Here is a 27552-nt window from a genome sequence, read left to right as displayed (position 1 = left end):
GTTCTAGGGTTACATATCAAGATACATACACACTGCTGTTTTGCAGAATGCAGCTGCCCTGTAAGAAGCGAAAGATGCTAATCTGATCCAGGAGCTGAGGCCAGCAATTTCAAGTTTCCATCTGTCTCTGCCTGTAATACATGCAGGAAAGAAAAGAGAGCTGGACTTCAGACATCAGTCGGTGCCTTCAGCATGCAGGAAGACTGCAGAAAAAAAATGGAAGCCTGGAGCAGATTTGTGAAAGGAAGACACTATTCTTTTCCCCAGGGCACAGACATTGAGTTGAAATACATTTTACTGTTTTTTCTCCCCTCTATTTCATGAATTAGCATAATTCAGAAATTCAGAGCACACATGAGAGCTCTTTTTTTTTTTTTCTTCATCAACCTTGGCAGGTGCAACGTGTAATGGTAATGGGTCAAACCTAAACCTAGAGGGATGATGATGAAGGAGAAGTAATTTCCAGTGCCTATCATAGATACTGAAAATTTTTTGTATGGCCCTCAAAATATAAAGCAGGCGCTAATTCCTCAGCTGGACAACTGCATTTTGCCTTCCATAACTACTGCTATCACCCAGGGGTCTTGCTGATTTGGGCATTTGTTCTTCTTCTTTCTTTGCCAAAACATTGGATACCTCACTTTGGGTCTATCACAGAATGATTTGGTTGTACAAGCACCACTTTTGTTTCCAGCACAAGTGAGATGAAGCTGGAGAAGGACCTGTGTTCAACTGCATTTCTCAAACGCCTGAAAATGTATAGAAGCATAAATAAATGAAGAGAACTGATACCAATACATTAGTAAAGCAAAAATAAGATTACCTATGACATAGAAGCACTAAAGGACATTAGAGGAATTGCTACATTTTTCCCTATCTGTCACATTAAGTGGTTTAATTTAAAGCTTTTATTTTTATACCAATCAATAGCACTGTAAGGTAGCAACATTTCCCTTCAGAAGTACTGAAGATACAACGGCTCAATTCTCACTTATATTAAGAGTGAGACTTCAAAGATATTTACGAACATCAAGATGCAAGTTAGATTTCCAGCATGGTTTTCAAAAGCATCTGAACAAGGCAGCTGTCTAACTCCTATTGATTTAAATGCTTGTTAGGAATTTTGAAAAAATACTTCAAGTCACATATCCCTACCCTCTAATGTTTAAATATCTTTGAAATTCTTTCTCCCCATCATCCCTCTAGTGTTGGTTTAGTTTACAGTGCAGGAATTTACTGTTTTGCAGAATGCTGAAACTTTTTATGCATGCTTTGATTTTTAGTACGTTGATGTACAGAAGTTTTACTACAGCGATGTAGGGGTGTTTGCTTTGATGCCAGCAACACAAGGTAGTGGGCCTCTGACCTCTGTTACCTGTTGCGTGACCTCCTTTAGTGAACTCATTTGACCAAAGCCCTAAAGAAACCACTGAAGGTCCACTTTGAAAAGGCCTCAAGACTCTTTCTTTGGATGGCATTTTGAAAATGAAGCACAGAGCCTGCCCTGCTGATATTTTGAGCGCTACCTTATCTCAAACAACTTCTGCATGTATTAGCTGCAGTACAGACTGGTTGAACAGTATCACGTAGGTCAGAAGTCTTGTTTTTGTTTTCACTGATTTTGTTCTGAAATTGTCCAATAGGTTTGAGACAGGGAAATTACTCTTTAAAATAGGAGAGGCAACAAAAGTTAGGAAAGAACTTCCCACATACCAGAATGGACGTGAATTAAAAGTAATTTTATTCCACTTCTCAATGACAGTTCTATCATATTTGATAATAAGGCAAGCTACTAAAAGTCCCACAAGACATATCAGACCGTTGAAATAGTATTCAAAAAACAAAGAAGTTCACAGGACAGCCAATTCTTGTGATCCTCAAAATCAGTGGCAAGATTCTCACATTGACAAATTATATCAGTGTAAATGCTGAAGAAATCAACTGATTTCACTGATGCGAGTGAGGTTTTATACTGGAGCAATTAAGGATAGGCTGTGCATCACTGACTTCAATGAAAAACAGAATCTAGCAGAAAGAAAAGTGAAAAAGCACATTAAAAGTATAATACCAAGGCACAGAAAATACATGCTACTTCCAGGCATATGCTTTTACAGGTACAGATTTCTGGGAGATTTATTTTTTATTTCTTTTTTGTCAATAGGTGTACTCCTGCCAGGCATGATGCATTGCTCACATGCACCTGTGAAACTCCCATGCATTTCTGGATAAAGATCCAGTCGATCCAGATCTACATTAGTGCAAGGAGATAAGTGTAAATTGGCATAGCTTGCTTGAAGATGTAGTAACAATTAAAGCAAATGGAGCAACCGCCACTGAGGATGTAGCCATCTGTGTTAATGCTCACAGAGTTTACTCCTTTGAAAATGGAATATTGGTGTTACAAAACAAACATGTTCTTTCAAACAATTTTCAGCTAATAAAAACCAGTTGTCTCATGCTAAGTTTTCATAAAGTGTCAAGAAACTGCCGTAATTTAGAGGCCATCAATTCTGTAATCTAAGGCTGTTCACTGAGAAATAACTCAGGATCAGCAAGAGTCTACATAATGTCAGTAAGTGTAGAAAAGTCTGTCCATCTCTAACTGCATTGATATATAGACTATTCATAGCAAGACGAGAGGATGAACTAAACAAAAAAAGGCATGAACAAAGCAGAACACAATGGAAGTATGTGACTTGCTAGAGGAACAACAACAAAGGGATGAAGAAGGACAACTATTTAAAAAGATTGTTTGTGAGATTAAAAAAAGAGAAACTTCTTGCATGAAGTTTAAAGAGGAAAATACGATCAATGCAACTCTAATGCAGGACTGGAGCTAAGTCAAGGGAGTTCAACAATGAAAGACAACAAAACAAGAAGAAATAATTAATAAAAATATAGATGCTATGGAACAAAAGCATCTTCTAACAATTAGGTGATTGGAATCGGTCCCAGACGGTGAAAAGTCCAATGGAAAGACCTAAAAGCTGAGGGTGACAGAAGAAAGCAGCCACTGAGTCAGAGTACACCCACAGCATTATAAAATCACATAGCAGGATAAAATCACAAACCCATTGTTATGATTATGCTATATTGAGACTATTTTACAGGAATAAAAAATCCTTAAGGGCCTGATCCAAAACCCACTGGAGGTGACATGATTTCTACTCGCTTCAGTGGGCTGTGTATCAGATCTTACATTGTACACTACAAACAGTCTGGATAATTAGGATTTGGGTAGGCTCAGCCAGGGAACATCATGGACCCAGCATACATTACTCCATGTAAATGAAAAAAAAAAAAAAAAAAAAGGAGTAGTTAGGGCAAATCACATAATATATTAGGGTAAAAGAGAAAATGCTGCTTCATACTGAGATTCATTATAAATAGATAATTTTGAAAACCTGGTCACGCCATGCTGATTAACTAACTGGGCTATCATTTCATCCACCAGCAACATGCCTCTGCAGACTTGTAGGGTCAAATCTAACAGTCTGGAAAGAAGGGGTTCCTTCTCTTCTTCTTACTTTTCCCCTCCTGAGATTTACATGGTGATATACTCCAAGTGCAGTCCTGGTCTTCAGATAGCATGCTGCAAGGACACAAAAAATATGTATTTTTAAAGAAGGAAGAGACAGAGTTTGCCCTGTGAGTTTAAATTATTAATTCTACAGATCTGATGGATGCATTATTTAGTGGCACTTGTTCTCTTAACAAACAGCCCTCTAGATTAGTGGTTCAATACAGTTTTGAATCAAAGCACTAAGCTTCTAATGGCACCAGTCATCTGTCAATCTGAACTGAATTTTTAAACTGGGTTACCTGAATCAATGCAAGTTAGGATCTTTCATTGCCAGGAAACGGGCTCTTATAGTTTTGTAAGGGCAAGAGCATCTCTGCTTCCTTAAAGCGGTACATAAAAACAGTCAGGCAGGAACAATACTTTCAGTAGTAGACAACTTGGTAAATACAACAGCTATACATGACAGTTTTTAAAAAGACTGGGATACCTTTTCTCTTGTGCATCTGTGTTAGGAGAGGAAGATCTGAGAAATTCCTTCAAATTCTTTTGTTGTGGGTAGCTGTCAGACATTACCCATGGATGTACTGATCTCACTGACTTGTCTCTGGATTATGGGCTCTCTCCTGGAATCCTGAGATATCTTTTCCATCAAGCAGCTACTTCTTAGCAGCTCCTTAAAAGAGGACTCAATACATTCGGCACTCAACACTAAATATATGGGACAGGTAACATTAACTCATTTGCTGATTTTGTCTTGGACACTACTCAGGGCTCCAGTGGGCTGAATCTATTGTGGGAACATTCTCTCCATACACAGATTAAAAAAAAAAAAAAAAAAAAAAAAAAAAACTTGACCAGATTTTTATATGTGATTTGCTAAAGAAATGAGGCTAAAGCAATCACATTGCCTCTGTACCTCTACATGTGTGTCTTCCCACTGCCCAGCTGTTAAGCTCACTGGACATGCTTGATATAGTGTCAGACTTCAGTAGTAGTCGTCGACTTTAAGCACTTATGTTTTTACAAATCCAGTAAAGATGCAGGTGATGAAGGAGAGAATTGGTTAGTGCCTTTACAAATAGAAGAAGCAGCAGTGTGAGCTCACTAGTTAGGTGGATGCCAAAAATTAATGTGGATAAAAGACAACAGGAATGCCCTGACCTCAGATCTTGTGCTGTTACTGGCAGGTCAATCCTTGCAGCCAAAGACAGGTAGGCTTTCTTGAATCTTTGCTATGAAAAGGTACAGAAAGCAGAATGGGCAATGTAAAGATTTGCAAGCTGGCTGCATAATTCCTGTGATCTTGCTGGCACTCCATTTATTCTATCTGTGAAAGAGAGTCACTCAGTGAAATGGTAGCAAGGTGTTTGAGAGCCTCAGAAAGGGGAAAGCAGAGATGTTTAAAATAATTTTGCATGTTTTTTTTTTTTTTTTTTTCTCCTTAAGAACTATTTAAAAGTTAGTAAGAAGAATATAAGTATACATCTGTCCCTGGTGCAAAGTATAAATGCTTACTTCTTTTCTCTCTACCATTAATTACCAATGCTACATACACAAATGTGCTTGATTTAAGGCCCTTCTGATCATGAAGCATTATGAGTTAGTGTTTTCTGAACAGCCTGACTGTGTGAACAGCCTCTGTGTTCTTCAAAGCTATGCTGACAGGTGGTATTTCTGTGCCTTCCTTGGAGTGAAGCTCTAGCTCAAGTGAGATTACAGAAGGGATCAGAAGTTCACACTCCCCTACACAAACATTAAAATATCATAATGGTTTGCATGAAATTCTGAAGTCACTGAACATGACTACCCTTCTCACCCAGGCTCTTACCAGAAGGTAACTTCACCCTGCATGTATCCCTGGGGTTCAAGGCAAAGACAAAGGGCTCCTGATGTGAATGAAAAAGCCTTGGACTCTGGTCCATTGCCAGGAGTTTCTCTCATTTCTTTCCTTCAGTGCTTTGGATACCTTTCCTCATACCAAAACAGTCCCTTATCTCATACAGAGCTGTGCAGAGAAGCTTGTATATTTACTGCACTCCAAAACCTCTTACTAGATCTCCACATTTTCAACTGACTCACTCCCACTTGCCTAGACAGCAGAGAACCACTGGAGAGCAGCACAAGAGGCATGTGCTTCCAATGATACATGCTTTGTTGCTCATCTGGGAAGTAAAACTCATGCGACCTCTAGTTTTGCCCTGATCTCAAGCATCACTCAGACACTAGAAAGCCTAAAAGCATGTGCTATAAGAAGCTGTGTATTGTTTCAGACTATTAAGCAGCAAGACTGGTAATGGAGTAAAAATACACGAATACAAGCAGAAAGTATAATATCATGTTGCAATCCAGCTACAATCAGGGCTTGGGATACCTGAGGCTTCCTTAACTAAGGAGGTCCTAGCCCAGGATTATGTTTTCCTGTATTCTGCTAGGGAGACTCAAATAAAATCCAAAGACAACAAGCGTCTTGTGTTATGAAAAAGTAAAACAAAACATAATTTGGACACTGGTCCAAAAATCTGGAGACTGATCTGAAAACCCAGATCTTCAATTACTGGAGAACACTTCACTGATGGAATTATCAACCTTCACTGATCAAAATACTTTGCAAGAAACAGGAAGGCTTACTCCAAATCCATTCAAGTCAGTGGAAAGGCTGCTAACAGGCTTCATGAAAGAATATAAAACTGATGGTACTGGGTTGGAGCAAACAGCCACCTCTGCAGCATCCTGTCTCTGACAGTGACATGTTGCAGATGCCTACAGGGAGTGTGTATGAGAAGACTAAATCCAGGGTGACATTTCTCCCTTTATTACCTTCCTACTCTGGCAATCTGCAGCTTAGAAACTCTCTGAGCCTGACATAATATCTGCATCTTTGCATTTAAGCTTTCTTTTGTAACTTCCCTGGTTACTCTTTCAAATGATTTGTATTGTTGGTATCCATTGCAAAGGGCAGAAATAAGTTCCACAGCTGCACTGTGGAAAAGTACCTCCATCTCATTTGAAGCTGCTTTCCTCTGATATCTCTTGACCTCGTTCAGAAGAGACATCAAATAACCACTCTTTGTTTACCTCCTTTCACTGTCTTTAACTACCTGTCTTCAACTACCAGATCTCCCAAGCCAAAGAGATTGTGTCTATTTTATCTTTCCACAACAGAGTTTGTTTTTCATGCCTTTCAGCCATTCTCTATCATTATTTTTGTCTACCACATCTTTTTTTGAGTCAAGAACATCAGAACTAGAGACAGAATTCAGAATGTGGTACGCAGCTCAGTGTCACCTGCCATTAGGTATCTTGCCATTTACTTTCAAACCAGGCATATCACAGCAGACTAAGGTCACACGCAGGCTGTGGCATGCAGCTCTCTGCACTGTTTCAGTTCACAGAGATGTCTCCTCACGGAAGATAAATACGGCTCTTCTCTTACTGCAGTTCTTGACAGACAACATGCCTACGAGCACCTATTCATAGCTAGACCTAGTGGTGACACAAATACTGTTTTAAGTTCATCTGAGCAATCAGTGGAAGTGTAATTCAGTGCAATGTACCAGCAAGGCAAGTGTGCAGGAGAAGTGGATAGGAGATTAGAGAATGGAGTAACAAGAAATTGGGCCTCGTGTGGAATGGGTGACAGCCAGGCTGCAGCTTAACACTTGGTGATTCCTCCATGTAGCAAGCAACACACCAGTTTACATTGATCAAAAGAGATGAGTTTCATCACTGGGTGCTTGACTGCAGTGATGCAAGGCTTCCCCTTGTCTACTTTCAGGGTTAAGACTGCAGAAAGTAGGTGATTTCCAAGTGTTGGATGGGCCCTATTCCAGGCTATAGGCCTATGTGTAAACATATATCTTAATTTGCTAAAGGTAACATGCTAGTATTAAAGACAAATGAGGCTCTCCAAGGCAGCAGCACGAGCCCAGAATTGGCTTAGCACTGAGAAGATCTTCAAAATGAAAAGCCAGTGCTGTTTCTTCCATGCAGATGTAGGTGTCTCCTGCTGTTCTTCCTGTGTCACCATTACTGTGCAAGTCAGTAAACCAAGCAAGGCATGCAAGGACGCTCAGGGCTCACAAGGTAGGAACTTTCTGAAAAGTGAAAGGATCATCTTCCTCCTGAGTCCACCAGTCCCTTCCAATCTTATTTCAGTCAGATGCAAAACAGCCTTTCGGGTGTTCCTGTAGTCTGTGAATTAACAGACACAGGTCCATGATCTCATCCACCAGATACCAGACAGAGAGCTTTGAGGTCAGGCTCACTCTCCTTCGCATGCGATCTGAGTGTCACTCAGATGACGAGCTACTGCAGTGATGAGTTATGGGCACCACAACTTATCTGTATCTTGTTCATTTCACAATTTAGAAGCAACAGATTTGGCTAGAATAGTCCAAGTGAACTGCAGCAACACGCACATCTAATCTTGCTGTCTTACAGGAAGTATAATAATTAGTAATAATAAGTAATACACCAGTAGTATGCTGAGGGTTCCCAGGTTTCTGACAATTCTTTAATCTAATGCAGGTATTTTGAAAAGACAAAACTGAAGAAGAAAAGCAATGAAGAGGTATTATACTGATTTACTGCTGCTTATTTCCTTGAGGGTAGGCTAGAAGTACTTACAAGTAGTACCTAGGCGTAAAGTGCTAACTACTCCTAATATCTGGCAGTAGGCACAAAGAAGCATTCACATTCAGCACACAGGGTCTCACTGTAGGGGAAGTGAAATATTGACAGCAATTAAATATAGGCATTTGTGCCCTAGTTAATGTGAATGCTTCAAGTCAGTGTTTTCTACCACTCCTCATACTGCCTCTCTCTCCTCCTACTTAAAAAAAAAAAAAAAAAAGCCTGGGCTGCTATCCTTGCCTGAGAAATGATGAGTAAGGTAGTAGAAGTGAACAGAGGAATTTACTGCTGCTGTCAGTTACAAAATTTGGCACTCCCAGCCTGAAGTGACTTGGTTTTAAATTTGTGAGGGCTGAACAAACCGAACACAAGCTGTACTGAAAAGAGATTCTTGCTTGCAAGATGCAAGGGAAACTACTGAATGATACAGTAAGCTTTTGACTTTGTGGCACCACCCACTAATATCCTACAGAAATGGACCCTAGTACCACTAACTTCCCTACAGCTCATACTTTTAAGTTTGTGCCTGAAAATGTTGCACATGTTTAACCAGCTACTTCATTCCACTCCCCAGATACGTTTGCATTTCAGTGGTGACTGAGGCGATCTCTATTTATAGTTTATACATAAGTTTGAACATGTGCATTGGAAGTGTTAGGGAAAAAAGGTTTGCCAACCTAAACAGCCACCAATAAATTGATTTAAATTGGCTATTTTATCGGAGAGTGCACATTACTAAGAAAACATTGTTGCAAAGAATATGTGCAATGTATGTTGCACAACCTTAAGAAAGGATATTGATGCCCTATTACTTTTGTCCTGTTTTGCTAATACGCTTTCAATCCATCTGCATAACCACTGAGACTCATTTGTTGAGTCTCTTCCCTACCACTCCAGATACCTGAATGAAGGTTACTTACAATGCATCGAGAGTGAACAACTTTCACCCACAGCAAGCCAAGTCAAAATTACATTTGTGGTCACTTTTGATATAGTTATGACCACCTTAATATCAAATGGTGAAATAGTAATTGACTGTTTTCTGCTTACAAAGTTAAAAAAAGAAATGTTGGACAGATTGCGAGACTGAAAATTAGCACCTATGGGCTCCACTGCTTGGAATCTAGGGATCTCTATGCACTTGGTCTTGCAGATGGAGAAACTGACTAAATTAAACTGGCATAAATTAAAAAAAAAAAAAATCTATGGGAGCTGCAAGAGTTTCCAGAAAATCCACTGCTGCTAGCACAATCTTTTGCACTTCTCGACAGAAAATGGCATTTTCTAAATTTCAAAATAAGAAAGAGCAAAAATTGATCTTTTGGAAACCCTGTATGTGTTCTTAACAGAGTCAGACTCTGACAGTCTTTAGTTTCTTACTCTGAAGCCCTTGCACAGAGAAGAACTGTTTGCACTGGAACTGATAGTATTTTGCTTACCGTTGTGAAATGAACTACACAGTAGATTCCGATGATGACAAGGCCAATGATAATTGATGCAACAGCAACCCAGAGTGCATTGCGACCCAGTCTTTTTGACCCTTCTATATCTCCTTGATTATAACTGTTTAAAGCCTGTAGAAGAGAAACAGAGAGTTTGTGATTTAAAACAACACAGAAATCTGTACACAAACCAATGTAACTGCTTTGAACTAATGATATGCACGTTGACGCTGTAGATGGAATTTCTGAAAATGGTTATTTGCTTTGTAAAAATAAATTTCCACTGATAACAGTCCAAGGTAAACAGGGAGTCCAGCTTTCTGTTCCACTCATTTTCGGTACCTTTCATTGTACCTAGATGTGTTTTATTTCAGTAGTGAAGCTATACTCATATGATTAGTTCTCTTGCACACACTAGCGTAAGAGCTGTCATATCAGCACTAATCCACCCACTTGCATAAATCAGTGGCTTTTATCTCTGAAAATATTTCTGTAGGATATGTGAACTGTTAAGTGTATGCAGCTAAACAGAAGCTGGCCACTTCACCCACAATGAAATAAACTCTTACCCTCTGCAGGGCCATAAGCAGGAAAGTAAGTATAAATAAGCTGCAGTTTTTACAGAAGGCCTCAGTAAAACTGTTTCAAGTAGGCTTACTAAATTCCTGTTTTACCAATGTTTTAATTTCAAAGCAGTAGGCAGTTTGCATGTGATGGAGAAAACAAAATGAAGAAAACTAGATCATCTGAACAACACATGAGTGCTATCTTCACAGGTTAGAAATTCTTTCCATTTTTAGAATGTGCTGATAATTATTATCATGTAAATTCAGAGGTGTAGATAAGAAATACAGATATTTTCTCAACAGCCTGAGTTTATCTTTATCCACCCATGATGTGGCAGATGCTTTCAATTCATCACATGTAAAGACTGCAAGGTATGATAAGAACACTCTTGATTTTCTAGTCTTTTGTAAGACAGACTGTAGGGTTTTTTGAACTGATTTTTTGTTTTGTTTTGTTTTTTAACCAGGGAATATTTTTAAAATAGAAGATTCAGTGGACACTGAAATACTCCAGTATATGAGTCTAAGAGAGTTTGTAAGATTCTATCCAAGAGTTTTTAAGAAGGGTGTTATTGCTAAGAATTTATTTTAAAAGATCAGGAGACTTTGAATTGCCATGACACTGAGCCCAGGTTTCTTTATCAGATTGTACCATTGCACTATCTCAGTATATTTCCTCAGGGAATCAGATTAGTCATGACCTGTTCTTTAGTATCTTATTATAGGAAGTATCCCAAAAAGGTGGAGGGTGGAAGTGGGGGGATATGAGGACCTGATCAAATGAACTGTTCTTTGAACTAAATAATACAAGTTGTCTTTAGAAAATGACCACACGAGGTATTGCCAGCTTCTGTCATTAAAGTGCTCTGGTTACAAATCACTTTGTGTAGCAAAGGTAGAACAACAGTTAATTCACCAGATCTGAGACTTGAGAGCTGGAAATGAATGAACACTGGTGATAACGACACAGAGTTAGAGCAGCAATATGCCCCCTCTATGGGTCATTTCCCCTCCCCATTAAAAGCCTAGTTCTACCCCTGCTATGGCAATAGAAGTGCCTTTATTGTCACATGCACTTTATAGCTAGAGAGGTTTTAAACCTAATTTGAGATTATTCAGACAAATCATTTTACAGCAGTTGCACTAAACCAAAAGAAAGAAGAGCTGCTCTGCAGAGAGGAAATTACTTCTAATATTTTGCCATCATTTATTTTCGTAAGAGTTTGGCTGAGATCCTTCAGAGTAAAGCTCATTTGAAAGGTCTGATGAGAACAAGGACAAAGGACTAAAGGCACTCAGTGATTTTCTTCTTGTGAAAATTAGTCTCTTCAAAGTACATGGGATTTTAAAGGTGATGTTGCCAATGATATTCACTGTAGGAGCCTAACCATGTTGGCTACAGGACAGCTTCAGCGTCATACACCTCTCCCACATCAAGCACAACAAGTTAGCATACTTTTGCCACTGCATGGAAATGTAATCATCTCAAACTTAGGAAGCCCTAGTGTTGTTAGCCCTAAGGAGACTTGGGTTACCACCGTACAAACAGGAAATCCCACAGTCTTATCCAATGCTGGTTGATTTATTAGCTTCCATAGGCTTTCACTCAAGTCATAAACACTACCACAGTAACGTATCAAGAGTTGCTGAGATTTTCCTCAAAATGACACAAGGAACATCATTTAGTTACATGATCACTACGCTACATGCTTTCAAAAATCTGTGCTTATATTCAGTTTAGCCTTAATGCTGAATTTCATTTTCTTTTAATGCTATTCTATTTCCTATATTATTCTGTGTCCAGACATGTATAACCATGAATGGCTATGGTAAGATTGAAAAAGCAAAACATCTCACTAGATAGCTTTGTTGCTTTTCAAAGAAAAGCACTTTGGCTGCTAAAGTATACTTAGACTTCATGGAATACCAGGAAGAGCCTTTTTGCCAGGCAGAAAAATAATTAGGGACATTATCTGTGTATGTTCTGTCAATTAGCGTACACAGAAGTTAATGGGCTAGATGCATCTTGGTGTTAGCTCTGCAGTAAGATCACTCGTGCCAAGGCAGTCCCAGAGCACTGAAGCCTGTATTCCTAGAATTGCATCTCAAGGATAAGTACAGGTACATATTCTCTTGTGTCTAAGAAAGTCTGAGCTGCTGATGTGCTTTTGCCCTTAAAGAGAGCACTGATACATCTCTTCCTGGCAGCCCACATGCCTAAATATTTCTCTGTTACAGTTCCCTAAAGAATATATCTAATACCTCTGCTTTGCTGTCAAATTTTGTTGAGGTTGGATAGTGGACTTAAACGATATATAATGGGGAAAGTGGGAAGAGATGGAGATGAGAGACATACACAAACAAACAGGATGACTGCCTAAGCCTTGTTTCCTTAGAGTATTAGCCTAGCTACACCTCATCATTCAGGCAGAAAAACAGAGGACTGTACTGAGGCACAGTCACCCCTGATTCTCCACCAGTGCAGCCTCCTGTTACAAGAGCTGGCTGGCACAGTTCCTCTCACCTGTTACACCCCTGTCCTCAACAGGCCTGTCTACAGGACAAGACCTTTCTTATTTATTCTTTTTTTTCCTCCAGAAAAAAAAAAAAAAAAACTTTCAGGAAAGTCAATGAGAGGAAAATGGCCTGGCTTGGTCTTGAGCAGGCTGACTTCTCCTCCTGCCTCTGCCAACAACTATAGCAGCTATGAATGTGACTGCGGCTACAGGGAGAAATATTGCAAAAACATCACTGACACCCCAGCCATAACTTTGCTTCCCTCACCCACCAAAGGACAAGCTTTCCATGACATCTAGACAGTGGTCCTGCAAACAATCTAAACTCAGATCCCCATGAGGTCTCAAAGCAGGAACAGAGTTGTAAACAACACGTGATAGCAATAAACTTGCAGTTCTGGAGCATTTTGCTAATGTATTGAGGAAGCCTGGAGAATGTCCATGCAATTCCTGCAGGTACCACATAAATAATTCACCCTGTGCACTTTAATAAGTACTGTCATTTTAATACAAATCCACAATGAAGAGGAGGAAAATAGCATTAATGATAAAGAAGAGGATTTGGGTGAGACAGGAAGGAGACAAAAGCTTTTTTATTAAGAGGCTTAAATGAAATGGTGCAATTTAGCATTCAAGAAAAAATAAGAGGTTTGGGGAGTGGTTGGGGTCTGATGTAAAGCTCTTTGAAATTGACTTGTTTCCATGTACCTCAAAGAACCCATGGATCAAGCTTTCAGTTTTCAACATGGTAGACAACATTAACTGTTAAAGCTTTAAATGCTACATTTCCAGTGGCTATGCAATATATGCAGAACACAGTATGTGCATGCAACATATGGTCTAACTTCTACAACAAATTTCAGCCATTTTCAGCCTAATACCAGATGATTTCTCAAGTTTCTGCTACCTCATTCTCTGTGAAGCCAAAAACTAAATTAAAGCCACAGTTCTGCAGCTGCTTATTTACTGGAGCAATCTTAACGACTTCACCAGGTTCAGACACATCTATTTACAAAAGATATTCTCAGTTCAACAATGAAGCAACTTAACCTCATATGAACAGAAATACGTTGAATTAGCTACAGACTATTAATCCCTTTTAACATACATTTTCTGTTCCACACCCCCAGAAGACCATTTATAGCAAAACCAGAAAGACTACTAAATTACTACAGAAATCTTCTTCCATGTCTTTAACAAATCTGGGCAGAACAGACTGAGGTGCTCTGATCAACATTTGCTATGCTTTGGATGAGCCAGGCTGCAACAAACCTTATTTGGCTGTGCCTGGAAATGAGATACTCTCTCTAACTCAGACCAAAGGAAGAACGAGATGTGCTGGCTCAATATGACTCCTCACTGTGAACAACAAACGGGAAAGGAGCAAGAAGAGGGACCTGGGGAACAACTCAGAGCCAGGCTTGATCTCTGCTTTTCAACAAATGAAGCAGGCATGTGATGAACAGGACACAATGAAAGGAGAGTTTGTTTTGCAGGCTGTATAGCTGCATGCAGACGTTGTACCTCTGCAACTCTGGGGACAGGTTGAAAGTATCCGTGCAGAGGAAAGGCATAATCAGTTTGCAGAGATGAGTGAACATTTTGCTGTGTGAACATGCTTAAGAAAGCTGTCAAGTCTTGTTTAATATTAATGAATTAAGTACAAAATGTTCCATACGGTGTTACGCATCCACATACAAGCTGCTTAGAAAAGCCACACAGGGTTAGATGACCAGTCTGCCACACAAATCTTTGAAATAAAGGTAACTGAAGGTGCTGTACTGAGAAAGGCCAACAAGGTTCATTCAACTACGAGACCTGGTGGTATCAGAAACATCCACGATTCATTTTTTCGTCCTGTTCCACAACTACCACTTATCTTTGATTCCATGTGTCAGATACAAGTTCACCCGAACCAATCCTCAGATACAGCTGGCAATCCACTGCCAACTAAGCATTGTTTGAGTTCATGATAAGGGGAAAGACACCACTGCAGATAAGGAACCAAAAAGCTCAGTGGCACCCTATCTAGCCACAGACTCACGCAAGTCTATTCTGTCACACGAGCCTCCTGACCTGGCACCTGCACTTCACCCTCCTGTCTTGATGCCTGTGGTCTCACCTATGTGAGAAAGAACAGGGAAAGTCTGAGCTAGGCACCTCTGGGGTTGGGTAAGCCTGCAGATATTACAGCAATACAACACAGCTGTTGGAAGCAACAGGAAGCAGGAGAAATAACAGCATCTGGTTGGAAAGGCAGAAGAGCACCAACGAGAACAGCAATCCTGCAGCCAGGAGCCCTAGGCAAAGGGCTCTGGAAAGGGCTCTCCTTGCTGAGGAAAACAGATCTCCATTTGCTGAAAGCTGCTAAGTACACCTTACATCTACAAGAGGCCAGGACCTAGTTTGAGGGGGCAGCTCTTGAAATACCAAAATATCAACACACTGAGGCCATTTACCGCTCATTTCATTGGCTATCCTCTTATTTCTGTTATGAGAAATAGATTTCACAAAGGGGGTAAGGAACAAGAAGTTTATTGCCACAATATGGAGGACCTGGGAGAAGTTGGTTCCAAAAATAAAGTCAAGGAGATAGATCTAGAATGGTAAGATTTGTGCTCTCACAGGTGAGAACAGAGCGATGAAACCAGTGCCAGAGCTGTAAGCAGGGCAACAGAAGAGCCTGAAGACAGGTCTGTCATTTAATTTGGGGGTGTGTTAGAGCCCAGACTCTACTTTTAGTGTGAATGCTATTTTCATTGTCTGAATTGAGAACACTTAAAGAGGACATGACACATACAGACAAACAGGGTGCTGAACCATGCCCCTCTGGAGGCCAACATGACTTTTCCTTTCAGGTTTGTTCTAGGCAGTGGAAATTGTTATAGAGAATTCTGCTTTTATGGGTCTACACCTCTTCTAACACAAGGTCTCAGGCAACCTGTGCAGACTACAAAGGTTATCTTCTACAAGAAAAGAAAAAAAAAACATGCCAGCATTAACCCTTAGTAGCTCTAGGAAATACACTGAGAGAGGGAGGATGTACGTCCCAGCAAAAGGAGAGATGAAACCAGCACGAGTTAAAATGGAGAACCAGGAGTAGTGGTGAATAGAGCAGTTACAAGTTGCAGCTCCAAAAGGCAGGGGAGTAGGGCTGTGGAAAATAAGTTTGGATGTGTTATCTTCATGGAAAAGGTGAGATTTTAGGTATGAATAATGTTGAAACAGAAGACAATCACACAGTGGTGGTTATTGGTTTAGTTTTGGTTTCCTCTCTTTAAGGGAATGGGCAGCTGTGACCTGCACAGACTGCTTAGCATTCAGGAAGTGCTCTTCCCACCCTGGTTTCTATATATCTCACGGAGACAGTTACTTAAGCCTGACTCCAGAAGCCCGTACAAACTTCAACTAGGGCGTGGGTAGACATTTCTCCATATGGGGTGCAAAAACCTTTAGAGGCCAGGTTCTGTCCTTGACAGTTAACTTCTGTGCAAACCCAGTGCTTTGGTGAAAGTACTGTCATACTGAACAGATGCCCCCAGCCCCAGATCGTCAGCTCATTAGTTTATATAGCGCCCTAAGTGTCCACTGAAAGAAAGGTTGCTGGGTACCAAAACCAGTAGATTTGATCTTTCTAAATCAAGGAAAAGAACATATTGCATAATCAATAACAGAGAAAACAAACAAATTGAAAAAAAATAAAATGACAGATAATACTTTTCTTTTCTGGACAAAAATGGTTGTGAAGATGGTTTGGGAATGGCTTCTTTAAGTATTTTTTTTTTTAAGCATGTATTCTAGTATCAATGTGTGATTACTAAGCAAACTTACTAGTTCTAAAAGATTATGCTTGTTTATATTTTGGATATAGGTAATTATTGTAATAGCTAGTTGAAAAAAAAAAAAAAAAAAAGCTATATTTTTGCTTACCTTTTCAGCCTGTCAGAGAAAAGGATGAAAATACACAACATGTTTTAAACCCTTTTCAGCTCCTAAACAACAGAAATACATTGCAGTATTACTGATTACACTGATCATATATCCTATTAGAGGAGTCTGGACCTGACTGTGCAACTTTTAACTGAGAGAAAAAGATTCTGTTCTAACAGCCCTTTTAACTTTAACAGGACTACTGCATTATTTAGGACTATGCGAATGAATTACATAGGAATAAGTCTGTTCTCTCAGCATACTTTTATAAGGGTTTTTGCCAATAAACTAAAATTATCATTGGTTTGTCTACTTTTCTTGCAAATAAGATCACCATCATGCCAAAGGGCTTATTTACTGAAAAAATAATAAACACGCTATCAAATTTGGTTAGTTGAAGCAGAAAACGCATCCACTCCTTTGCAAATCTAATTTCTGCTCCCCAGCTGCTTTTCCACATACTTTGTATGTCCAATTCAGTGTGCAAGTTAGTTGATGCAACAAATCTCATTAACTGGGATAAACTTCCCTCCCTCACATAGCCTGACATTGAAAACTTGATTTGCACTGCCTTTCCCTCTGTGTTTTATGCCTGATAAATTTTTGAGCTGATACCTGCTGGGATAGCTGTACGAAACCCTGATGGAGCCCTTTCTCATGCTCTCTACCTCACCGAACTTTATCCACACACTGGGGACAAGTGCTTACGGAAGCAGTTGGATGCTCTTTATCCAGATAGTTCCTCCAGCCCCACTCTGCTCCTGCAGCTCCCGACAGGGAGAGCCCCAGCCAGACCGGCTCCGTGCAGGAGCAGACAGCTGGGGGTCGCCTGCCACATACACGGAACCCCAAACCGGGAGGGGGGATCGCGTTCTCGGGCCGGTCCACAACTTACCATGACGGCGAAAACGAAGGCTACGATGTTGACGGGATAGGCGGGGCAGAAACAAGCGAGGATGCTGAGGAGCAGGTAGTTCTTGGGCCGCGGCTGCGGCGGTCCGTCGGGGAGCTCATCCTCGATGTTGGTCTCGGGGCTGTTCTCCAAAGCCCTCTTGATGTCGGTGCCTGCGGGGAGAGCGGACATGAGGCTGCGGCGCGGCGGGCGGGCGGCTCGGAAAGCCCAGCGCCGCGCACCGGGCAGGCGGCACCCACGGCGGCACCGAGCCAAGGGAGCCGCCCGGTGCGGTGCGACGCCTGCAGGGGGGGGGGGGGTGTGTGTATGGGGGGGGCAGCCCGCAGACACCTCCTCTCCTGCCATATGTTTTAACGCAGCAAATTCAAGGAGGGAATACATACAAAACCAAGCCGTCGAGGGTGGCAGCGCGGTCCGGCTGCGGATGGCTGGAGGCACGGCGAGGGGTCCCGAGCTGTCGCTGTCCCACTCTTCAAAGCGTCCCCCAGGACATGCTGCTGCTGCTGGCACGGCAGGGCCCGGAGCCACATGGCCCTTGGCTGCTCCCCCGTTTTTCTGAAACTTTAACCGGTACAGTTAAAAGACTTTAACTCTGTGTTGTCCCTGGGGAGAACTTCGCTGTCTTCTCAGATTCTCGTTTCTAGTGTCAGTGAGCTCCATCAGCAAGTGGCATAAAGTCTGCAAAGGCATTTTCCTTCGATCAAGGGAATGGGGAATTAACGGGAATTTGTCATCTAACCCAAGTGACTTCCTAAATTTAGCAAAAATATTAAAGTTTGGCTGAAAATAGCCTACTTAAAAAGTTTGGTGGCTCAGGCTCAGAGTATTTCGGCAAATTTTTACCAAGTGATTCAGTTCCTACTAAACATTATACCTGTAAGGTGAAATCCACTGTGGGGAAAGCTTGAGGGGGAGCATGGAAATCGATCAACCAAAACCAAACACAAATCAAACATAAAGATCTGTTTCCATTATGGCTTCAAAGCTGGTGAGGAAAAAGAAAACAGCCAGTATTCAGAAAGGAATGGGCTCTGATCATGCCATGTATCACATAAAAAAAAAAAAAAAAAAAAAAAAAAAACAACTTTATACCTGCATGAAGATTCAGCCAAACAGAGGGACTTCTGGGCAGATGAAGGTTGGAGTTGAACATTTGCACTGTGTTTGGCTCCTACCAGAAGTACTTCATTAATTCAAGTTACAGCAAACAGTAAGGTATGCTTACAGCTTTGTAAAGGAGCTACCTTTATTATTGGGAGTTTTGCAATTGACTTGAATGCACGCTGTGTTTCCTATTCATGTATGTCATCCTACAAGATATAACACAGACAACATAGTAAAGACCTATACAAGTGCAGTATTTTTACTTCCATAAACATTAATCACCTCTCAGGCTGCATCTCTAGAATATCACATGGAATGAGAATTTACTGATCTATCAAGATGTTGAAAGAAAAGATTCTGTATCTTTAGGAAACAGTAAGAAATACCAAAATTAAATCTGCTTGCCAATTTACCCATTAGTGTAAAGAGCACAGGCTCTTTGTAGCTGTAAAACCTTTGATTCTCCCCTGTTCTCAGGGGACTTTAAACATACGTGAGACAAGCTCAGAAAACACCGTCTGCATCACATTGCACAATTACTTTTTTAATTGATTTCAGTAGGGGTGGAGACCATGGACCTACCTTCAGCAAGTGACCAGCATCTTACAGGGCCAAACAAACCTTTAATCCATTAAAACATTTTCTGAGAAACACTGCAATGGCTTTATGAGTCTGGTGTGTCTGGTTTTAGTTGAAATGCTCACAGGTAAATAAGAATCTACTGTGAGGCATGTGAATGTAAATATCTCATTTATGTGGGACAAGTTGAGCCATTAGCATTGAAAATAACAAGCACAACAAAAAGCTGTGAGCAAATCAACTCTAAAGAGAAGGCAAAGTTGTGTGAAGAGACTAGCCAGGGAGTCTTGCAACTGGGGTGTGAAGATGGGATATATATTCTTACTATCTTATGTCAGACATTTAGTTTAAGTGCCTTTATGGGGAACCTCAGAGAAGGTGATTCAGAGAATGGTGGAATTACCAGCCACAGCAGGTTAACAATTTTCCACTGTGGAGCATGAACTACAGAAGCAATTTGGGCTCTGTTAAGCTGGACTACGTGAATCCCTTCCCAGGTCTCTCAAAGATGCAGACCTAAAAGTAGAAGCCAGGATTCTTTGTGCATTTCTAGGAACAGCAAAGTCTCATTGTGCAAATGATGCTGCTAAGGCATGCTAATGGATTGGAAAGGAAGCAAGAGACAGGAAGTGGTGAGATGCATGTAGCTATGAAAGATGTTATAAGATATTCAGGGGCAATTTGTGATAATGAGAGCTCATTAAGAGGTTTGTGAGACAAAGGTTCTGTCATAAGGCAGTTAGTGTAGCTGAATTTAGTGGTTTGTTTTATGTAGAAGATGGGTTGAAATCTAAGAAATATATCACGCTAGGACAAGCTGGTTTAAATTTTAAATGGTACTGAGGTGTAGCCACTTACTGAGGTTAAGAAAAAACAGGAGATATTCAGCCAATAGCTTGGTTTCACATAGTGCCATGATGGAGGGTGGTTATATTCACAAGAACCTGGGAAAGGTTCTTATCTCAGAGAGAAGAGGTGCTGAGGTAGCTCAGCAGAAAGCTGTGAAAATTCTTTAAAAGCATTAACTGAGAGTTTTAAGGTATAGCTCTGTGGAAAGGAATCATAAAAACAGCCCTCCAAGAGAATGAGTCAGAGCACCCAATATACTTGCTTGCAGCCTTGCACTTGAAGCTGAGTCTTGAAAAAGAAACAATTTTCTGTCTGATCACTCTGCACAGAGCAGAGATTTTCCCAGTGATATGAGTAAGGCAACATGTTGGATAAATTGCTTATCATGATGGGCAAAGCAGATGGGGTACAGACATGCAGTTTCAAGATTTTTTGTTAAAGGTCTTCTTCCCCTGATTTTGGATGGTGCTATATATTGACAGCAGGATTTGTCATAATACAGAATATGATCTCTCCACCATGCTTTGCTGTACTGCTGACTGGTGGAGCTCTCCTCAAAAGCATGCTCATGGCTCACAGTTCTGAAAAGAAGTTGTAATGTCTGCATGCACAAGTCAAAGTCCAGAGAATGATCAAAAATAAGAGTTTAATGCTCAGAGGTTGTTTGGGCCTCATGTATATGTCCAGACAACATGATAAAATGAAATTCCTCATTGGTTCTCCACAGCATTAAGGGAGTAGAGACTTTGCAAATCACAATGAACTCTTCTGAAGTGCACTTGACATCATGCCAGAAGGACCTGGTGAGATGTACTGGCCTGAGAGACTGGTCAGAAGCTGGGCTTCCCTAGCTCAGTGTAAGGTAAAGGAGGCATTTCTAGCAATGTAGTTCTTTCTGGAACAGCATGGTGATGTGACATCAAACTGACCTTACATGGCATGCTCAATCCCTACGGCAGCAGAGCTGGTGAGGGCCCAGATCATGCTATCTGCACTCACGATGGCAAAGATGAGCACAATGCCCTTTTCCAACTGCTCTTAGAAAAAAAAAAAAAAAGAGAAACTGAAGGTTTTTAAGAGAATGTAGCATGCAGGATAATGACAAACTAATAACCCTTTATCCAGGAGACTGAAACTAAGCTTTCTTGAGGGCCCTTACATTCCCATTGATTCAGTGGGAGCCTAGCAAGGGTGTTATTAATTTATGATGTTGAATCAGATAGGTTGAGCTCATTGGTTTTCATACATATTAAATATTCACAAAGTTATACTTTTCCTTAGACAGAGAACTGCTGTATTATTTAACTGAATACTGTAGTCAAGATGTTTCAAGAATAATTTTGATGGTGATTTCTCATCACCACAGTAGTGGGTGGGCTTATAAAGAAGATAGAGACAAATTGTCTGAAAATCACTTATTTTCCATGAAAAACAGAAAGAGTCAACATCTGTGCATGGCACAAGGTGTTGAGTCAAGAGGTATATCTGCCCTTTAACTCTTTGTCATAAACAAATGAGAACATTCAGGAATCAAAGGCCAAAAAAACAGCTTGCTTTATTTTTGGCCAACTTGCATATATTTGCATTACCATGCACTTCAAGAATCAATTCAGACCTTTCCCGAAGTCTGTTCATATCACTGTCATTATTTCTTCTAGTATATAACCAGTTAGGTCACAATGGGGGCATGTCTCACCTTTTCTGCTTTTGAAGTGGGCAAGGTTTAATACGTGTCATATTTAATAGCAGGAAGTGTACTAGCTGGAAGTATGCATGTTCTCTTCCTTAAAAACGTGGATCAGGACTTTTTTTTGCTATTGTATTTTGTGGGTGTTACTGAGTCAGCAGTGCCTGAGGGGCTGATGCATTATTCTACCACTGGGACTAGTTTCTGCTGATGTTCTAATAGGTATCATGAGAGAAATGCTTTTCTTAGCTTAAACATAACTTTGCTATTTTACCCTTGCAGCTATATACTCTTACTTTTCACTGTGGATTGTAACAGTAGGCTGTGGCTTTGCAAACATCAAACATCCCTGATGGGCTGTTGCTTTGGTAAATTATTCATGGTAAATTAATGTGTGATCAGGGAAACGTCCAGATAAAAACTAAAGTTTCCTTTGCAGTCTGAGACTTTTTTCATTCACTGTTAAACTTCTGAAATACTATCATAATTTGAAGCCAATAAATAAGTTGTCTGTACAAACCCGCTAGTGCCTAAACACATGTGAAGACGTCTTTATGTGTTTGTCATGATCTATCCTTCTTCTATTCCATCTCCCGGCTTCTGACCTGCCTGATCTCATCACACATCAACATCAAAGAATCTGTTAACGCAGCTCAGACAGCAATGGGCATCTGCTCAGTGCTGTGGGTGACCTGCATTGTGCTGTGAGGAGTCCTTATTTTATCTCACTGTTCCATTTTCCTGGAAATGAGTTCATATTCTTGGAAGTTTTTCTCCTTGTGATTGACAAGACAGTCTGTTGTAGCAGTCCCCTTGCAGCACTGAAATGGCAGGATTTATCTTACCTCACTTTAAACATCTCAAAGCTAAGCATCAAAGCTCACCGATGTCTGACTTCTTTTAGAATCCATGGAGAAGGTAGCACCCAAAGAGACTCTGCATGTATGATGATTAAAGTTAGGGGAGAGAAATTCCAGCCAGGAATTTTACTTATAAGTCACTTGTAAAGCACATTTTTAATCCATTACCATGCTAATAAGTGTTCGTAGCAGAACTTGAGCAATTCTGCAATTTGTGAGGTATTTGTGTTATCAAAGAAACGGCAATGGTAATTTGCTGTCTAATTCTTACTTAGCAAATAACAGAAAATTGCTGTTTTGAATAATTTTCATAAATTCTCTGAAAGCATTTTATGGAAGTGTTTTAAGATTATTTATTGTTTCATCTCATTCTGTTAATTAAGGCATTTGATGCAGACAATGAATTAAATTAGTTCTCACTCACCACAGGGTAAGTCTGTAATCTTTTCGCTGACTACTCTGAACCAGCTCCAGCTTCACACAGGAACAAACAAGAGCAAGACACAGGCATGGCTCTGCATATTGTTCTATGGCTGGACTAGGTCAGTAACATTACCTACAAATAGAGTAGGGTTTAAACCAAAAGGCTAAATGCACCCAGTAGGGAAAGTCTGGATCTGGATTCAGATCTGAACTTGTGGAATAAGCTGAATACCAATCGTTCTATAAATTATTAATATATTTAGCACTTTTCTGCTGTGTAGCATCCCGAAGAACCATCTCTCCTTTTCTCACAGATATACTCACGTACTCCCCTTTCATTAAGGAGAAATAGAGTAATTAGAACAGTCATCTAATTTGGATCTGACTGATCAACACCCCTGCAGCTTTACTTCAATGAAATTGCAGTGTCCTAGAACATACTGGTGAACACAGCCCAGAACTCATTGAGAGAACATTTAACACGTAAAAATGGCAACCAAGACAATGCGATGTGTAACCCACCAGGAAATAGTCTGGATTTACAGGTAACAGGACATTATTCTTTTTCCTTATTTATACATTACATTGGATGACTATTTAAAAAATCTGTTTAAGTGTATAAACTCAGTGTTCACTTTCGTCCTGTGATGTAAAGTCAAGTTGTAGCACTGATAAAACAAATGTATTGACACGAGTACATCAGGTTGATAAATATGCAAATACTCCATTTAGGGACAGAATTGCCATACTACTCTCTATGGATGTCAAAAATCCTGGTACAAAACTATCTCAGAAAAGATGTCTCAGAATGCACCTTGAAGGATACTTGGAAAACTGAGCTTTAGCTATATGCCTCTACTCAGGTAACTTCTCTTAGCCCCCTCCACAGCTAAGAGACATAACTGCTTCTCCAGATGTGACTGGAATCCAGAGTACTTACACTAACTTGTGTGGGTACCCTTGAGAAGGGCTTTTCATCCCCTTTGACTATAGAGAGAGCTGTAACTGTAGAGAAGGACTAGCTAGTTAATGTTCCTAGCCTGTGAAGGAGGAGTCTGACTGTCCACTGCTCATCCCCATGCAGCTTCTCATGCTAAGTGACTGTTTTGTTTAAAAATTACAGTGTTTTCTCTTTACACTTCATGCTTGAAAAAATCTGGTAATCCTCTTGAAGGATTTGGAGAAGGCTTCTCAGAAAGCTGAACAACATTCTGTCCTTCCTCATGTTCTGAATTCTTTTTGCAAGGTTGTAGCAGGATGCACTGCAAGCCTGCAGTAATCAAGTCTTTTTTTTTTTTTTTCCAAAAGCAAAATATCGCTTTTTGTAATTTTTATCTCAGCCTCTTATATTATATGGTTCATAGTTGTTCCTCTTTTCCTACAACAAATGGGAACAGTTGGGCATTGTAATCTTTCCTCCACACTTTTTGTGTGGAGTTTCCATTATAGACCATACGTATTTCCCTTAGCTGTAACCTGACCTACTTTGTAAATATGGTTTAAAGAACCATAGGTAGGAAATAGCCTGTTAAAGGCAAACATTTTTTAGAACATTCTGGGAAACATTCTAATAAATTATCTACATAAGACAATGTTTCAATGACTATTACAGTAATCTAGCACTGGAAATAAATTAAATGCCACATTTGTCAACTACAATTTAATTTATAGTACAATGACTAAATCCATCATATATAGTTAGGTGCAACTTACAATGCAGTGTACTAAAGCACAGCCACCCTAACAAAAAACATACAGAAAATGAACAATTCTTTGTCAGAAAAAAAGGAAAGAAATGTCAACAAGAAAAAGCTCTTTCTCAGCCTTTCCCTCCTTCAGAATTTTATTCGTATTCTTACAAACTGAACTGTAAAAGTCCAGTTCAACAATGGAAAATTGGAATCTTGAAAGCTGACATTGTTGACTGTTGTTAATCAGGACTGACACAGTTGAAAATAATGTAATTGTGTGCGGATGCTGCAGTAACCAGACCAAAACCTGCAGGACATTTGCGTAGCTACAGCATGCAGCTCCTTTGGAATTCATATTATCATGAGAAAGAGTTACCTTTGAGCTTGCTCTGGTTTGTGCAGAGATTCTTGTGACATTCTTTCTTTTCTCATGGAATATGTATTTTATTTCCCTTCTGCCCAACTGCAGAATAATTTAGAATCTGACTTTTCTTCCCCAGAATTGTCTTTTAGTATGGAAAAGACCACTTACCTTGAAGAGTAAGAGTCACTACCAGCTGTGGTGTCTTGCTCGAAACATGGAACTCAGTAGCTGGTTTAATGTGATAAATGCCATTGTTTTCCTGCCCTTCTGGCACAGCAGCAAAAGAGCATTCCCCTCTTCTCACTGTCAAAAGGTCTCCTGAATGAACATCCTTCCTGCTTACTGTTACCCTGGTGAATAGACAAATACAACAAGAAACATGCTACAGTGACACTGCTATACTGGACTTTCACCCAACAGGCTCAACTTTACCCTCCCTCTCCAATACTGTTATAAAACACAAGCACTGGGTAGATCAAAATCCATCTATGTTCCATTTTTGACATGGACCACTAACAGATGATTAAGTAGAATACAAGAAACAAGTCACATGGTGCTTCCGGTCCCACCACGTCCTTCCAGCTTCCTGCAATCGGCTGGTTATGGACTTTTCAAGGAGGAGGTTAGACATTGATTTATTTCAGCCAGTAGTCAGTTAAATCACAGAAGCAAAGGTTTTGGTAAAGGTAAACACCTTTACAACCTTACCTTTGGTAAATACCCCAAATACAGGACCATAAATTTAAAAACAGAAGGAAATGTGTTTCTTACCTAGAACAAATGAGGAGTGAGATGGAACAAGCCATGTTAATTAACCTTTGTGTTGGTTGTAGAAGAACAGAGGGGTAAAATGTCTGCTTCTGAAATCTTTTCTTCCAGGTTCTCTACGTGATGAGCCTGATAGGCTGGCTAAGGTAGCAGACTCCATATCAGGGAAGGCTATTACCTTCAAAGGTGCAATTCAGTTCCAGACAAAGTAGGAAAGATTACGCTTTACTTCCACTCACCAGTTTCCAGACTCTGGATGGAGAACAATCCTATCTACACATACATTCGCATCAGTATTTCTGCTCTGGTGATTCAAAATAGCTCTGATTTTATTTTCCATAAACCAGCCTTTAATAGCACTCTTAAATGCTTCCAGTAAAACGCATTATGAAGGGGTCTCTGAGCCTTTTAGCACACACAGAATGTTTGGAAGTCTATAGTCAGAGAAAGAGGATGGGGACTTCAGCAAGCATGAGTCTGTACCGAAACCTCAGTGCCACTGAACAGCTAAAGGATTTGTCCAGATCAATGACCTCTTGCCTTTGCTATGAGTTCAGCACTGGTCTTTCTTTGGAAGCTGTTTACAGGCATGTGAGAAGAAATCTCACCAGAGACAGGAAATTAAGGTTGGGGTTTCTGAGAATCCTTTCTAGCTGCATTCCTTCTGTGACATCTTTTTTATTTTCTTTGATCCCTTTCTTTTGGTGGTCTGCCAGTTTTTCTACTGGGAAGTGTCTTTTATTTTGTGTAGGCTTGCTGCATAACAAGAAGTATGGCTACAGACACTCAGTGCCTTGAATAAAAGATTGAGCCGCTGGCTTTAAGATCAGCCTTTGCCCTTGTCAAAACAAGCTATTCTCATTTTACAGTAATCAACACCAAACAAGGTCAATCAGAATCTTTCCACTGACCTTATTAGAAGTTAGATCTGGGCCCAAATATCCTGGGGTTTGTTACCCTGAGCTTTTATCTTCTGCAATACTGCAACAGTGATATTTATTAAAACTTAGCAAAAAAAAATTGCTGTTATTAATGTCTGAGGCCAAATATAGTCACATCTCTTTAACACACAGGCACGAAGACATTAATTTACAAGACAGCAGAATAGAATGGTGATACATAAAGCTGGAATTCCAATTAGAAAGACATACACTGGTTTCTGAATACCCGTACAATGACTATGACATTTATTTATGGTAAAACAGCCTATCTCCAAGAAAGAGGTGTTTATTTTATAATCCCTATTTATAAGATGCTGCTTTTTATGGTCTAGGTAAAACACAGTGGGAGTATTGCTGCTGATGTAAAAGAATGGCTGGCTTCTTTTCTACCATGGTGAAATCTTTCCTACAAGAAGAGCAAAGATGACAATTTCAGAACCACTGTGAAGCAGAAGGAAGGGGTGAGCCGTGAAAGAGGAATTACTTATTCTAACTGTTGTGTTTTCCACTTGCCAGCCTAATAGCCAAGCAATTCTCAAACAACAATAACTTTGTCTTGCTACTAGTAAGACCCTGAAAATGTTCTTACTTCAGTTTCACAAAGGTGTAATCTGAGGAGGGTGGGATTTGGATGACACTTGGAATATAGCAGGCAGCGGGAAACAGCAAGATTCTCTGCCTGAGAGTTCATTGCTTGAATGCCCCAAACACTTCTCCAGTGCATAAAGTAAGCAGCCTACCCAAGCTTGTATGGTTCATTTGGG

The 27552-nt window shown here is 40.2% G+C and overlaps 1 protein-coding gene across 6 annotated transcripts; it reads right to left on the bottom strand.

The window, feature by feature from the left end:
- Window positions 1-1720: 1720 nt before the first annotated feature.
- Window positions 1721-25605, bottom strand: TMEM233 (transmembrane protein 233). 6 transcript variants are annotated; one of them, XM_068653815.1, is made up of 11 exons: window positions 25248-25605; window positions 23026-23157; window positions 22587-22677; window positions 20984-21086; window positions 18767-18832; window positions 18615-18693; window positions 17906-18083; window positions 17505-17674; window positions 9595-9729; window positions 4685-4755; window positions 1721-3592 (listed from the first exon to the last, which is right to left on the bottom strand). In XM_068653815.1, exons 6-11 carry the CDS (start codon window positions 18618-18620, stop codon window positions 3487-3489), a joined length of 666 nt encoding a protein of 221 aa, XP_068509916.1. In that variant the 5' UTR covers window positions 18621-18693; window positions 18767-18832; window positions 20984-21086; window positions 22587-22677; window positions 23026-23157; window positions 25248-25605; the 3' UTR covers window positions 1721-3486. The 6 variants fall into 6 exon arrangements, 5 of the variants coding, with proteins under 5 accessions (XP_068509916.1, XP_068509915.1, XP_068509918.1 ...); XM_068653814.1 differs by having other exon boundaries at window positions 18615-18832; XM_068653817.1 differs by lacking the exons at window positions 17906-18083; window positions 18615-18693; window positions 18767-18832; ... (2 more) ...; window positions 23026-23157; window positions 25248-25605 and having other exon boundaries at window positions 1721-2025; window positions 3528-3592; window positions 17505-17798.
- Between the last annotated feature and the right edge of the window lie 1947 nt (window positions 25606-27552).

The sequence above is a fragment of the Anas acuta genome, chromosome 17 (genome assembly GCF_963932015.1).
Source record: "Anas acuta chromosome 17, bAnaAcu1.1, whole genome shotgun sequence".
Lineage (NCBI taxonomy): Eukaryota > Metazoa > Chordata > Aves > Anseriformes > Anatidae > Anas > Anas acuta.
This window is presented reverse-complemented; position numbering and strand designations above follow the sequence as displayed.